Genomic DNA, 14,060 nt, shown 5'->3' on the forward strand with positions numbered 1-14,060 from the left:
CATCCTAGGTGAATATGACTTTCTACTTTCAGCCAATACAATCTGAGTTATATTAAAAAATATCCTGGCTCTTGTAAGCTTTATAATGGGAGTGAATGGTGCCTTAGATTTTGAGCCCAAAAAAGCACATCCATCCATCATACAAGTAATCCATACGGCTCCGGGGGTTAATAAAGGCCTATAAATGCTTTCGGTTAAAGTTTGTACATTAATATTTTGGGTTAAAAAGTACAGTAAAATCCAAACTCATTCTGAGCTATAGTTGCACAACAGACGGTTTTATTTTATTTAATTTTATCTATTTTTATTTTCTAATAAATTATTTTATTCAGCACGGATGCATTACATTAATCAAAAGTGACAGTGTTTCTAACGTTACAGAGGAGATTTGAAAGATTTAATAATAAAAAAAAATGCTGTTTGTTTGTTTTAACTTTATATTCATCTTTTTTAACTTTATATTTCTCAATTAATCACAAAAAAAAAGTACCACAAAAATATCAAGAAACGTCTGTTTTCGACATCGTTGTTTTAAAATAGGTTACAATTGAAAACAGCTATTTTAAATTGCAATAATATTTCACAATATTAATGTTTTTACTGTATTTATGATAAAAAAAATTCAGCCAGAAGAATCTTTAAACATTAACGAACCTTACAGACGCAAAAATGCATAAACAGCAGGAAATTTTAACTGTCAAAGAAACAGAAACATTAACTTATGAGTCAGATATTAATATAATATCCTTAATGACTTCCACTCCTAGTAGACTCAAATAATGATCAGCCATAAATCTGCAGTTTGGCGTCAGTAAAAATAAATAAATAAATAAAAATTCTATGACAGTCTTTTCTGCATCCAAATATTTTGCACAAAAAAAAAATAAATTCCATATTTATAACTTTATAAACTATAATAACTGGCTTAATAATAACAAGCTGGACAATGACTTCACGGTTTTCTCCAGAGCGGGTATATATATATATATATATATGTATATATATATATATATTAACTAAATAACTTTTTTTCTTTTTTAAACATACTTTGTTGCATTATTTTCCTGTTATCTCTGTAAAGCTGCTTTGAAACAATCTGTATTGTAAAAAGTGCTATAAATAAAGGTGACTTGACTTGACGGTAACGGCCGTACGCGAGTCTAGTTCAAGCGGAAGAGTGACCTCTGACCCGACGCATGACGAGTGACCTCTGACCCGACACATGACGAGTGACCTCTGACCCGACACATGACGAGTGACCTCTGACCCGACACATGATATAGGAGTAGCGTAAGCTCAGGTGAGAGTAGACGCCTCTCGCAGTTCAAACAAATACAAAGTCAAGCTTCTCCCACATTTCTCTTTTAAAAATTCTCATTTTAGTCTTCTAATTTGTGACCGTTGTTTTGTTTTGATCTATCCTCTGCATTACCACGTTCGTCAATACGAAACGCTTCGGGTCAGAGGTCACTCGTCATGCGTCGGGTCAGAGGTCACCCTTCCGGCCGGAACTCGACTTGCGTACGGACATTACCGGAAATGATTTTAGATTATAAAGTTATAAATATGGGTATTTTTCTTACAAATGGCATGGCTTCGCTTCAGAAGGCCTTTATTAACCCCTGGAGCCGTATGGATTACCTTTATGATGGATGGATGTGCTTTTTTTGGGGCTTTAAAATCTAAGGTACCATTCACTCCCATTATAAAGCCTGGAAGAGCCAGGATATTTTTTAATATAACTCGGATTGTGTATGGCTGAAAGAAGAAAGTCATACTGTACACTAGGGATGTGAAGGTGAGGGAATTTTCCTGGGAGTTTGGAGTTTTTCCCTCGTTTGCACCTCGCTTTTATTTCGCTCATTCAAAAGCGAGAGTAAAATGCACATGGCCACACGAGCATTCATAACGCCGCGGAGCAAAGCGAGCGTTTTCAATTAATTCCTATGGAAGTTGAGCGTGAACACACACTCACTCCACGCCATTATGAAATGAACTTGAAATTACAACTGGAACATTAAATTTACATTCAACAACAATGAAAAACTCAGAAGCTGTCTGGCCTAAAGGTGCAAAGTCTGGGAAACAGTTTTTGATCTAATGAAATGCTATTAAAAATGTCAATCATTAAATTAAGCTAGGTTTTTTTTAGAGCTCATAAAATGAAACACATGTAGATGTGCTTTGTTTTTTTTCAATGCAATTTGAGGTAAAGTCAATACATCATTCCTCAACGACATTAAAAAATTAGTTTAACAATGATGCACATCCTGAAGTATAACTGAGTTAAACGTGGCCTTCTTTCTTATGTTATGTAAAGTATAAGTAAACATGATTATCCATTAGGTCATTAAGAAGCCCAGAGCCTGTTTGCTGATTTCAGACCCTACAAGTGACCCAGATTTTGAAAAAGAAAGCGGGGCAATTTATAACAAAGGGGTTCATCATTTGAAGCATTACATCAGTGTTCTCTGAATGGACAGCTAAATATGACAAGATGGATTTATATATCTGTCCTTTCACATGGACCCCGGTCAGCTGGATATTCTGTTACAAAACCAAAACGAAACAATAATTTATCAAAGTTTACAAGGTTAATGGCATCAACAAAACTCTGAAAATATTTCAAGGATTTGAAGGCAGACAGAACAACATGCAAGTCCAACACAAACTGTGAATGATAATTTAGTCGGTCAGACGACTGTTCTTGACCAAAATAACCCTAGTAAAATGCAGGTTGTAACAACAACAACAAAAATGTCCATCAGTTTAAATCTGAGCGTTAATTAAAACTGAGTATTGTTATAAACAAATGTTTTGTAATCAAAATGTTCAATATTATTTTATACCAAATTTTACTTATAGGTCTTTACTATAGCTATAAATTTCAAGAGAATATGCGATGGGCCTTTTTTCACATTTCCGGGAAGTCGTCATAGTTGGGTAAACTTCTCGGTGAACGAGAGAATACATTAAATATAATTTTTGTGTTCCCATTTGATCAAACCTCAAATCACTCCCACAGCCTTAGAAACAACCTCACATAAGCGCAAGATTCTTGTAATTTGATGCAATGTAATGCAAATTATATTGTTATAAATGTATGACTGTTATAAATGTATAAAAAAAAAGTTAAATGTGAAAAAAAAAAATTGCAGGATTTGGCAACGATGACTGTTAAAACACGTCACAGTTTGTGAAAAGGATCCCTGCGTCAGTTTTTCAATAAAAAACAAAATTCACGAGAATATGCGATTCAGATGACAGACATCAGTTCTAGTATTTAGCATTCATCGACTTGCACTCATGTAGCCTATGATGTTAATTCCATCCATTTCTAACTGGTTAAACTGGCGTTTTTACTACTCACCTGCTGAACTTTTGCTTCCAGTACAATCCTTCTCGTTGCGTGACAAGTAAGGTGAGTTGTGTTCGACTTGAAGCGATCGGTGCATGACATCAAAGTATCGCGAGAGCGATTCAAACGCATTTGGAGCGTCTTCTCTTTAATCGCTCTCGCGATGTTTTAAACGGCGTCTCCGAGTGAAACTTGCGTTGGTGAATCAGTTCAACGAATCCTTTAAAGAATCGATTAAAACGCTGATTCGTTTGCATCATCACTCAAAAATATTCGGGAAAGTGAATTGACACAAGGAGATTTGTCTTGTATGAAAATAATTAAATGAAAATGTAATAGGTAAATATTGCTGTTTATGGCTGTGAATTATTATATACATATAAAAAATAATAAATAAATAAATAAATAAATAAATAAATAAATAAATAATTGTCTTTAAATAAACACTAAATAAAGTAATGTGGAAAAACTTTTTTGTGTGTCAATTTGTTAATAATGAATTTGTGGTAATGTTTTAAGATTTGTAGAGTAAAAATTATAATTTTTATTTTCAAGGGGGGAAAAAAAGTTAATATTAGACCTTTCTGGTAAGATGGCCCTCCCAGAATTGGCACAGAAGACTCCGGTGGCATGTAGTTACAAGTCTTATTATTTTTTTAATTTCATACTTGTAATCAGGGGGTTATTGTCCAATAATTTCATGAACGATGTACATTTCAGACATCTTTGTTTTTCATTAAAATCTGTGGGCTAATTGAGTGAAATCATTCAATTTGAATTAGTATTGATATTATGACGTATCTTTAATTAAATTAAATATGTAAACATTCATATGCCTGTATATAAGTCAAAGAATACATTTATTCTGCTTTGTCTGTCATCGGTTGTTCAATTGATTTAACTAAATTGTCAAAACAATTTTAAATACTATAGTTGTTTTAGTATTTTACATTAGTGACACAAAAAATGTGTTTACCCAACATTATATGTGAATATACAGTAAAGTGTAATTTATTCCTGTGATCAAAGCTGAATTTTCAGCATCATTACTCCAGTCTTCAGTGTCACATGATCCTTCAGAAATCATTCGCTGCTCAAGAAACATTTATGATTATTATCAATGTTGAAAACATGTCTTACACGGTCAGTTTTCATGTTGCCCAGACTCTTCGGCCGTGGAGTTCGTGAAGACAGAGAGCTTATTTTCCCAGAGAGATCACATCAGAATGACTTTATTGGTGTTTCTGCAGCAGGGGCTGATGGGTAATGTTGCACAATCCCAAATCCGGCTATCATTGTGTCAACTGTTGTAAAACCTCTTCATTTACTCTTCAGGTCAAATATTGAGTGAAGTATTCTCAAAGCATGATATGATCAAAGCAGCAAAGTGGACTAATGTAAAGAATTGTTTAATTGATAGGGTTCGACTTACTGTTACTGTTGTTTTTTCTTCTAATAATAGAGTATTGTGCTGTATTTATATACACACACACACACACACACACACATATATATATATATATATATATATCTCACAGGTGAAATCTGAACTGTGGACCTTAAATATTGCCTGAATTTGCAAATGATTTTTATACATATCTGATGGTTGTGTTTTATTTTTAGTTGTTTATTATATTATGTTATTTGATCACTTCTGCTTAAACTTATTCTACTTATTCTTCCTCTAAACTTCTACTTATATTATTTCAAGTAATGACATTTTATTTTTATGGTTTTAGTTGACATTAATTACCCTGTGACAGTTTTTTTTTTTTTTTTTTTTAAGACCTATATGTATATTTCTGTTTTTGCTAAACATTTAAATATATGGTCAGGTTGTTTTCAGGAGTAGTTAGTGATAAAATAAGGAGAACATTTCTTTATTGTCCATTTGTGTTAAGAACATTCAAGCACCATATCAGATCAATTTCTAAGTGGAAATTTTATGATCTAAAAAAAAAAAAAAAAACAGAAAGAGGAGAATCTAATCCTTGGTATAAGGACTTTTATTTAACATTTTCAAGAAATGTGATGCCTGGTAATGTACACATTAAAATATTAAACTTCACATACTTTAAAAGAAAAAGAAAGTTATTTCCCCACTTGCAATGATAACAAACTGCTGTCATTCTGACAACAAACGATTGTGCTGAAGTTCAGCAGACAATCTGCAGAAACCGCAAACTTGCGTATTTTCCACGTTTTATATTACAGTTATCTACATACTTGCGTTCATCTCCTGCCACTCGTATATGCATATACAAAGTTTGCCAAAACAAAGGGCGTTATTAATAACATAGTCATTTGCTGGATATTCAGTGGTTTAGAACTTACCCTCATCCTGAATCAAATCAGAAAACGTGAATGATATTTCACGCTAAAAACGCCTGCAAGCAACACTGCGATGCTTTGAGGTCATTGATGATTTCCCTCCATATGTGCAAAACATATTTCCATATGAGTCTCAGAGCTTCACCTGGAGCTCACTGGGAAACCTCGCAGCTTTACACCTCCAGATCATCTCAGTAACACCTGCCGTTAAACACACGGTAATAGTGAAAGGACCAGCTGATGCGCATGCGCTGTGGATATTCTTTAATGCACATTAACGCAAAGATTCCGGAGTACAATACAAACAGTTTAATTGTGTCATTAACAATCAGTAACCACTCCTAGTTAGAACATTTCTGCGTAAAGAAACCAAGAAACACTTATAAAACAGTCAGTCGTAACAAAATAACTGGTGTTCTCATTGCAATAAACTCATAAAAAAAGAACCACTTTTTTATACATCATATTTATACAGGAATAGCTTTGAATTGGATCGTTAACCAAAGGAAGACACATTGCAAACATCGATTTCACACAAATTGCATATGTTTTTCTGTCTAAGGTGGTCTATAGGTTAGTCGTTTACCTAAGCTTATTTGCATGATAGTAAAAATTGCATACAACATTAATCGTGAAGCTCGTAGCATGAGTTGCTTGACATACAGCACTTTTTTTAGGCAACTGTTAAAGCACATGTTTCCATTTAAAACGTTAAGACACTTCTGATTTTACTGCCCATCAAAATTACATTTATAAATAGAAAAAAGATCAGTAAAACGAAAAGCGCCAAATGACGGAAGTGCTCCGAAAAACGTAATTACATCAGAACGCAAAACAATAAATAATGCAGGACGATGATGAGAACCGAACGAGGTTGTGATTCACATTTGGGAAACTGTGGAATTCCAGGATTTTACAGTGACCAAAGTTTTGCAAAATAATCTAACATCGGCAGTGCCATATAGTACAAGGCATTTGTTGGCATAGTTTCTTTAAGACTGTATACTTTTTTACAATTAATATATGTCTATGTATATATATATATATATATATATATTTATATTTCTTCAAAGCAAATAATAATAATAATTATAAGATTTCCCCGGGTTTCCCTGCAGGTCATAGGGATCCAGAGACTGAGCGATCCGTCAGATCTCAGTGCTCGACTCGGGACCTCGGCACTAAAGCCTCCGTCTACCCCTCGTCTCCAATTTCATGCATTTTCTTTTCTTTTTATAGAAAAAATCCAGTTAACATCACATACGTAAACATCAAAGTCCATCAAACTCCATTGACTTTCCTTTTTTTTTCTTTTTTTTTCTCAAAACCAGTAGTTTAAAATCAGTGTAAAAACAACAGAGAACAAGTGCAGTCGGCAAATATCCACAGCAACATACCGTTCTCTTAAAGGAATAGTTCATGTTTTCTCACGCTCGTTTCATCTTAAAGTGATCTTTGAAGAATATTTCTACATGATAGAAGTGAATGAGAACTGGGGCCGTCATAAACACACACTCATGCGACTTCAGATAACCATGTTGTGGAATTTTTTTTATATATATATGATGTAAAATAACTCATACCGTGATATTTTGGCTATTTGAACTCGAGTGTTTGATAATTTCAAGTTTTTGACTGATGTCAGACTTGATTTCTTGAAATATCTCTATTGGTCCATTAGGTTAATAAAAAATAAAAAAAAATTGAGAAAAATTCTTGTTTAATAATTTTGAAGTTTTTGCACTGATCTCAAACTTCTTAGTTTGTTATGAATAATTTAATCTTTAGGTTTGAGTACATTACGAATAAAATAAAATAAAGTCAAATAAGTTGCATTTACAGTAAACATAATCACACTGTTATATATGTATATACAGTTACTGTGCTATAGAGTGTCTTCGGTCAGCATGGACTTGTATGGACTATTCATGACTACTTATAATGCTTTTGTGCAGTTTGAAGCGTGACGGCCCAAATCGCCATTCACTTCGTAAGAAACTGGTTTTCAAAAAACGATTTTTCTTCATTTAAGAGTGAACTATTCCTTTAAGATTTTTTTTATTTATTTCATTTTTTTACATTTTGTTTGTGCAGATTATTGAAATGATGCACGAGTCTTTACAGTGAAATAATCCACGCATTACAAAAAAACTGTGAAAGTTAATCATCTGTGCATTATTCAGTCTGGTGTAAAAAGTCTTACAGTGTCGCTCATGGAACACAGACGAGCGAGTGAGAGAGATTCAGACTGGGATGGTGGAGGTCCGTCACTCTTTGGCCTCCTGCTCAGTTTGGGCCGGGCCCATAGCGTGCGCTTCGTTCGCCAGGTGTTCCTCCAGTTTAACGGAGAACATGCTGTTGCTGGTCTGAACGCTCTCGTCCAGCTCGGTCATCAACTCGCTGTCCTTGAAGTCCGTCAGGCCCTCGTCCTTGTGGTTGATGCTCGAGGGGAATCCCATGGGCTCTTTCAGCTTGCCGGCGTGGTTGATGTAGAAGCGCTGGTTCTGGAAGAACTTGATGATGGTGTGTTTGGGCAGGTCGAGCTGAGCTGAGAGTGTGTGTATGGCCTCCTCGTCGGGATACAGGCCCACGTCCTGAATGAAGCTCTGCAGGATCCCCAGCGCCTCCATGGAGATCCGGTTGGTTTGGCGGCTCTTGCATCGGTTCTCGTCCTCCGTCTCCGCCGGTGAGGCCATGGAGGGCTGTCGGGGGGGCAGGCGAGGGCCCGTCTGCTGCAAGGGCTGCTGGGATGGCGGAGGCTGAGAGGGGTGAGGCAGGGGCGGCTGGGCTTGGAGCTGAGAGGACGGGTGTTGATGAGTCTGAGAAAACAGAAGCACAGGGGAAGGTTTCAATCAGTCTGAAATATACATTTTATAGTGTTTAAAAATGTATTTATTTGAATGTCAGACTTATTACTTATTAAGAATCATGTTCTCTTTTGGTTTGAGTCCATTATGGCAGAAATAAAATTAAATAAAAAAATGTAAATTAAAAAAAAAAATTGAAAAGAAAAACAATCTTGTTCAATAATTTGATCTTTTGTTTTGAGTCCATTACAATCAAAAAATAAAATAAAATAAATTAAAATAAAAAAGAGAAACATTGTTGTTTAATAATTTGATATTTTGGTTCGAGTCCATTACAATCAAAATAAAATAAAATAAAATAAAGTAAAGTAAAGTAAAAAAAAAAAAAAGAAAAAAGAGAGAAGCATTGTTTAATAATTTGATCCTTTGGTTAGAATAAAGTCAAAGGTTAAAATAAAGTCAAAGGTAAAGTAAAGTCAAATAAAATAAATGAGAAGAACATTCTTGTTTAATAATTTGATCTTTTGGATAAAATAAATAAGATAAAATAAAAAAGATTTTTTAATAATTGGATGTTTTTGCACTGATGTCCAATTTTTTCATTTGTTAGGAATAATTTAATCTTTTGTTTGAGTCAATAAAATAAAACATTTGTTTAATATTTTGAAGTTTCTGTATTGATGTCAGACTTTAAGAATTAAATGATATATTGGTCTTATTCCACTATGTAACTAAACTAAACTAAACTAAACTAAAAACTAAAAACTAAACTAAACTAAACTAAACTAAACTAAACTAAACTAAACTAAACTAAAAACTAAACTAAACTAAACTAAAAACTAAACTAAACTAAACTAAACTAAAAACTAAACTAAACTAAACTAAACTAAACTAAACAACTAAACTAAACATTTAAGTCTAAACTAAACTAAAAACTAAATTAAACTAAACTAAACTAACATTTAAGTCTAAACTAAACTACAGTAAACTAAACTAAACATTTAAGTCTAAACATTTAAATCTAAACTAAACTAAACATTTAAGTCTAAACATTTAAATCTAAACTAAACTAAACATTTAAGTCTAAACATTTAAATCTAAACTAAACTAAACATTTAAGTCTAAACTAAACTACAGTAAACTAAACTAACATTTAAGTCTAAACTAAACTACAGTAAACTAAACTAAACATTTAAGTCTAAACATTTAAATCTAAACTAAACAAAACATTTAAGTCTAAACTAAACTAAACAAAAAACTAAACTAAACTAAACATTTAAGTTAGAGTCATTCATTATATAATAAAATATATAAAATAAAAGGAGATGATGAAAAGATTTTCCAGCAAAAATAGCCATACTGTGATCAAGAAATGCTGATATCTGATTTTCTTCATTCATCTGTGGGATTTCCAGCTTTACCTGCTGTCATTAATGAGAGAACACGTGAACACGTGAACGCCAACTCTCTCATCAGAATATTCACATTAACAGAGCCGGTCTGTTGATTGCTTATCAAGCCCTATTGAAGCGCTGTAGCTCAACACGGTAAACACAGACTCATGGTGTGTGTGTGTGTGTGTGTGTGTGTGAGAGAGATGTGCTATCGGTGTCTGTGTTTAGGCCACTTTCACATGGATCTAAACACATGACACATTTGCTCTGAAATGTGCCATTGTGTGTGAGTTTGGGCCATTGTCGCTGCAGCTGCTGCTTTCCATACACTATACAGACGGCTTTTCCTGGGACATTCCCAAAGGGAACGGGAATGCTTGATAACATTTTTGCAAGTGCACTAGTCTCCTGATAACATTTCAAAGACACTGGAATACAATAGGCAGAAATAAATGGGACATGAGCAAGTACAAGACATCAAGGTCAACAACTGGCATGCAGTGCATTAAAGCTGAGGTGTAATTCTACATTCTGAAACAAACACTGAAATAATGAGTTGTGTTTGCTCAACAAAAAGCTGTTTCTTAGCATCACGGCGCACCTAAAAACTCTTTAACCGAGGTAAAAATCACAGTAATGGCATTTTGTATTTTATGGCTTTACTTTTCTTTTTAAAATAAAATAACTAAACTAAACTAACTAAACTAAAATAAACTAAAATAAATTTAAATTAAATAAAATGAGAGACATTCGTTTATTAATTTGATCTGGTTTGAGTCATTTACAAATAAAATAAAATAAAATAAAATAAAATAAAATAAAATAAAATAAAATAAAATGAGAGACATTCGTTTATTAATTTGATCTGGTTTGAGTCATTTAAAAATAAAATAAAATAAAATAAAATAAAATAAAATAAAATGAGAGACATTCGTTTATTAATTTGATCTGATTTGAGTCATTTACAAAAAATAAAATAAATTAAAATAAAATAAAATAAAATAAAATAAAATAAAATAAAATAAAATAAAATAAAATGACAGACATTCGTTTATTAATTTGATCTGGTTTGAGTCATTTAAAAATAAAATAAAATAAAATAAAATAAATAAAATAAAATAAAATAAAATAAAATAAAATAAAATAAAATAAAATAAAATAAAATAAAATAAAATAAAATGAGAGACATTGATATATTAATTTGATCTGGTTTGAGTCATATATATATATAAAATAATGAAGATTCCTGTTTCATAATTTGATGCTTTTGCTCCGATGTCAAACTTATTCATTTGTTAGGAATAATTTGATCTTTTGGTTTGAGTCAATAAAATAAAAGGTAAAAGAGGTAAATAAGAGATAAAAAAAAATGTTTTGTAGGGCATTTTGTCTTTTATGGCTTTATTATCCCACAGCATGCATTTATGTTTATGCATTTATGTTTATGTAAATGCTTGTTAACACTTAACAATAAGGTATAATTTCTTAACATTAATGCATTAGCTAACATTAACAATGTGCAATAATCTCTGTCAATGCTGGGTAAAATATATAGAATTGTTCATTGTTTGTTCATGTTAGTTCACAGTGCATTAACTAATGTTATCAGATATATCTTTTGATTTAAGTGTAGTGGTAAATGTTAAAAATGAACATGTAAATGCTAGCTAATGTGAGTAGCCGAGCTCGGGTCTTCATGTCTTAAGTGGTGAAAATGGAAGTGAATAAATGTTTTTCTTCCCGCATAATATTTTCTTGGAATGACCATATGCTTGCGAGTAAACAAAATAATATCTGATCAAATACGCAGCTGTAACCACAAGAACTTGGGGATTTTTGTGATTAAATTTAGATTGTGAATAGTGATGAATTTATCAAAATAGCTAGCTGTCCTTAATATCTAAATGCAGACAAACGATGTTGCTAATGACTGCTACGCTTACACAGCAAACCTCCACACTTCAAATGATCAGAAGAGTCCTAATTAGACATGTTTCTGGTAAAATAAAACAAAAATAAAGGCATTACCACATGGTTATTTAAAACATAAACCCTCTTACATTGAATTTCCAACAAAAATAGCTAAATAACTGGGCTTTAATCAGGGAACGGCATATTTCATTTCTGACAGGAATGTTTGTTCAATGGGTTGTAATGTTGTTTAAAGTCCCTTGTGGTGAAACTCAAGATTTTAATGTTGTTTATATGTCTATGTGGTGTTTTAATAATACGCTTTAAGACACACCATGTGTAAATTCATAAGTCGACAGCATTGCTGAGTATTTCCTCCTTAAAACTGCAGTGAACCAAAGACAGTCTCAAAAACACGCTTTGAAATCACTGGTGTTTCTGACGTCACAAACTACCTTGTAACCAATCAGATCAACGTGTGATCGTCAACCAGTGGAGCCGAGTGAGTGAGTGGAGGCGGGGCTCATTTGCATATTCATAGAACCGCGCATACTAAATGAGGCAAGGGTGTCGAGTTACATTCAAGATATTTTAAGGCATGAAGTAAATATGTCATTTTGGTGATCAAAGATGAGTTTTAAGGAATACAATGATTGACTACAGGGGACTTTAATAACACACACATATACCAGACGAAGAAACTCCATTAAATAGTTTTGAAAGGTGTGTTATGAAAATTACATGATCTGAGTCTACCGGTATACATAGCCTGGTTTACATTGGTGTTAAGTGAAGGTCTATGGTGTGTGTGTGACTGACCTGTAGGGGGTCTGTGGTGTGTGTGTGAGACTGACTTGTAGGGGGTCTGTGGTGTGTGTGTGTGTGTGTGTGTGTGTGTGTGTGTGTGTGTGTGTGTGCACGGGTGTGTGTGTGTGTGTGAGACTGACCTGTAGGGGGTCTGTGGTGTGTGTTTGTGTGTGTGTGTGTGTGTGTGTGTGTGTGTGAGACTGACCTGTAGGGTGTCTGTGGTGTGTGTGTGTGTGAGACTGACCTGTAGGGGTCTGTGGTGTGTGTGTGTGTGTGTGTTTGTTTGTGTGTGAGACTGACCTGTAGGGTGTCTGTGGTGTGTGTGTGTGTGTGTGTGTGTGTGTGTGTGTGTGTGTGTGTGTGTGTGTGTGTGTGTGTGTGTGTGTGCGACTGACCTGTAGGGGGTCTGTGGTGTGTGTGTGTGTGTGTGTGAGTGTGTGTGCGTGTGTGTGAGACTGACCTGTAGGGGGTCTGTGGTGTGTGTGTGTGTGTGTGTGTGTGTGTGTGACTGACCTGTAGGGGGTCTGTGGTGTGTGTGTGTGTGTGTGTGTGTGTGAGACTGACCTGTAGGGGGTCTGTGGTGTGTGTGTGTGTGTGTGTGTGTGTGTGTGAGACTGACCTGTAGGGGGTCTGTGGTGTGTGTGTGTGTGTGTGTGTGTGTGTGTGTGTGTGTGTGTGTGTGTGTGTGAGAGAGACTGACCTGTAGGGGGTCTGTGGTGTGTGTGTGTGTGTGTGAGAGAGACTGACCTGTAGGGGGTCTGTGGTGTGTGTGTGTGTGTGTGTGTGTGTGTGTGTGTGTGTGTGTGTGTGTGTGTGTGTGTGTGTGTGTGTGTGTGAGAGAGACTGACCTGTAGGGGGTCTGTGGGCACATGCATCAGGTGAGGTGGTCTGTCCACATGGTGCTGCTGTCCTCCGTTGCTCTCCTGCTCATATATCGCATCACGCTCCATTTGGGACAAACTCAGGAACCGGCGGATCATGGAGAGGTTCTCCCAGAGTGTGCGGTTCTCCGGGGACGGGTCTTCTTTCCAGCGCAGGAGTTCACACAGCCAACCCTGCAGGAGAGAACACACACCTCGGATTTATCCATGTTTGTGGACATCTCTTCTGCTCACCATGGCTGAGTTTATTCCATCAAAAACACAGTAATATTGTGAAATATTAATATAATGTAAATCATCTGTTTTCTATGTGAATATCTAGTAAAGTGTAATTTATTCCTGTGATCAAAGCTGAATGTTCAGCATCATTACTCCAGTCTTCAGTGTCACATGATCCTTCAGAAATCATTCTAATATGATGATCTGATGCTCAAGAAACATTTATGATTATTATCAGTGTTGAAAACAGTTGTGCTGCTGCTTCATATTTTTGTGGAAACTATGAAAATATTTTTTTTTTCAGTATTCTTTGATGAATATAGAGTTCAAAAGAACTGCATACATTTGAAAT

At 34.4% G+C, this 14,060-nt stretch overlaps 1 protein-coding gene across 8 annotated transcripts in view; it reads right to left on the reverse strand.

Annotated features, from left to right (window-relative positions):
• Nucleotides 1–5,353: 5,353 nt before the first annotated feature.
• satb1b (SATB homeobox 1b) overlaps nt 5,354–14,060 on the reverse strand; it is a 99,287-nt gene continuing 90,580 nt past the window's right edge. For all 8 annotated transcript variants that reach the window (XM_079894357.1, XM_079894362.1, XM_079894356.1 and 5 more), the window contains 2 exons: nt 13,457–13,663; nt 5,354–8,508 (listed from right to left, as the gene is read on the reverse strand). In XM_079894357.1, coding sequence (XP_079750483.1) covers nt 7,957–8,508; nt 13,457–13,663 — 759 coding nt within the window. In that variant the 3' untranslated portion in view covers nt 5,354–7,956. The remainder of the gene's footprint in view (nt 8,509–13,456; nt 13,664–14,060) is intronic.

Source organism: Squalius cephalus (assembly GCF_949319135.1).
Source record: "Squalius cephalus genome assembly, chromosome: 15".
In the NCBI taxonomy this organism is placed as follows: Eukaryota; Metazoa; Chordata; class Actinopteri; order Cypriniformes; family Leuciscidae; genus Squalius; species Squalius cephalus.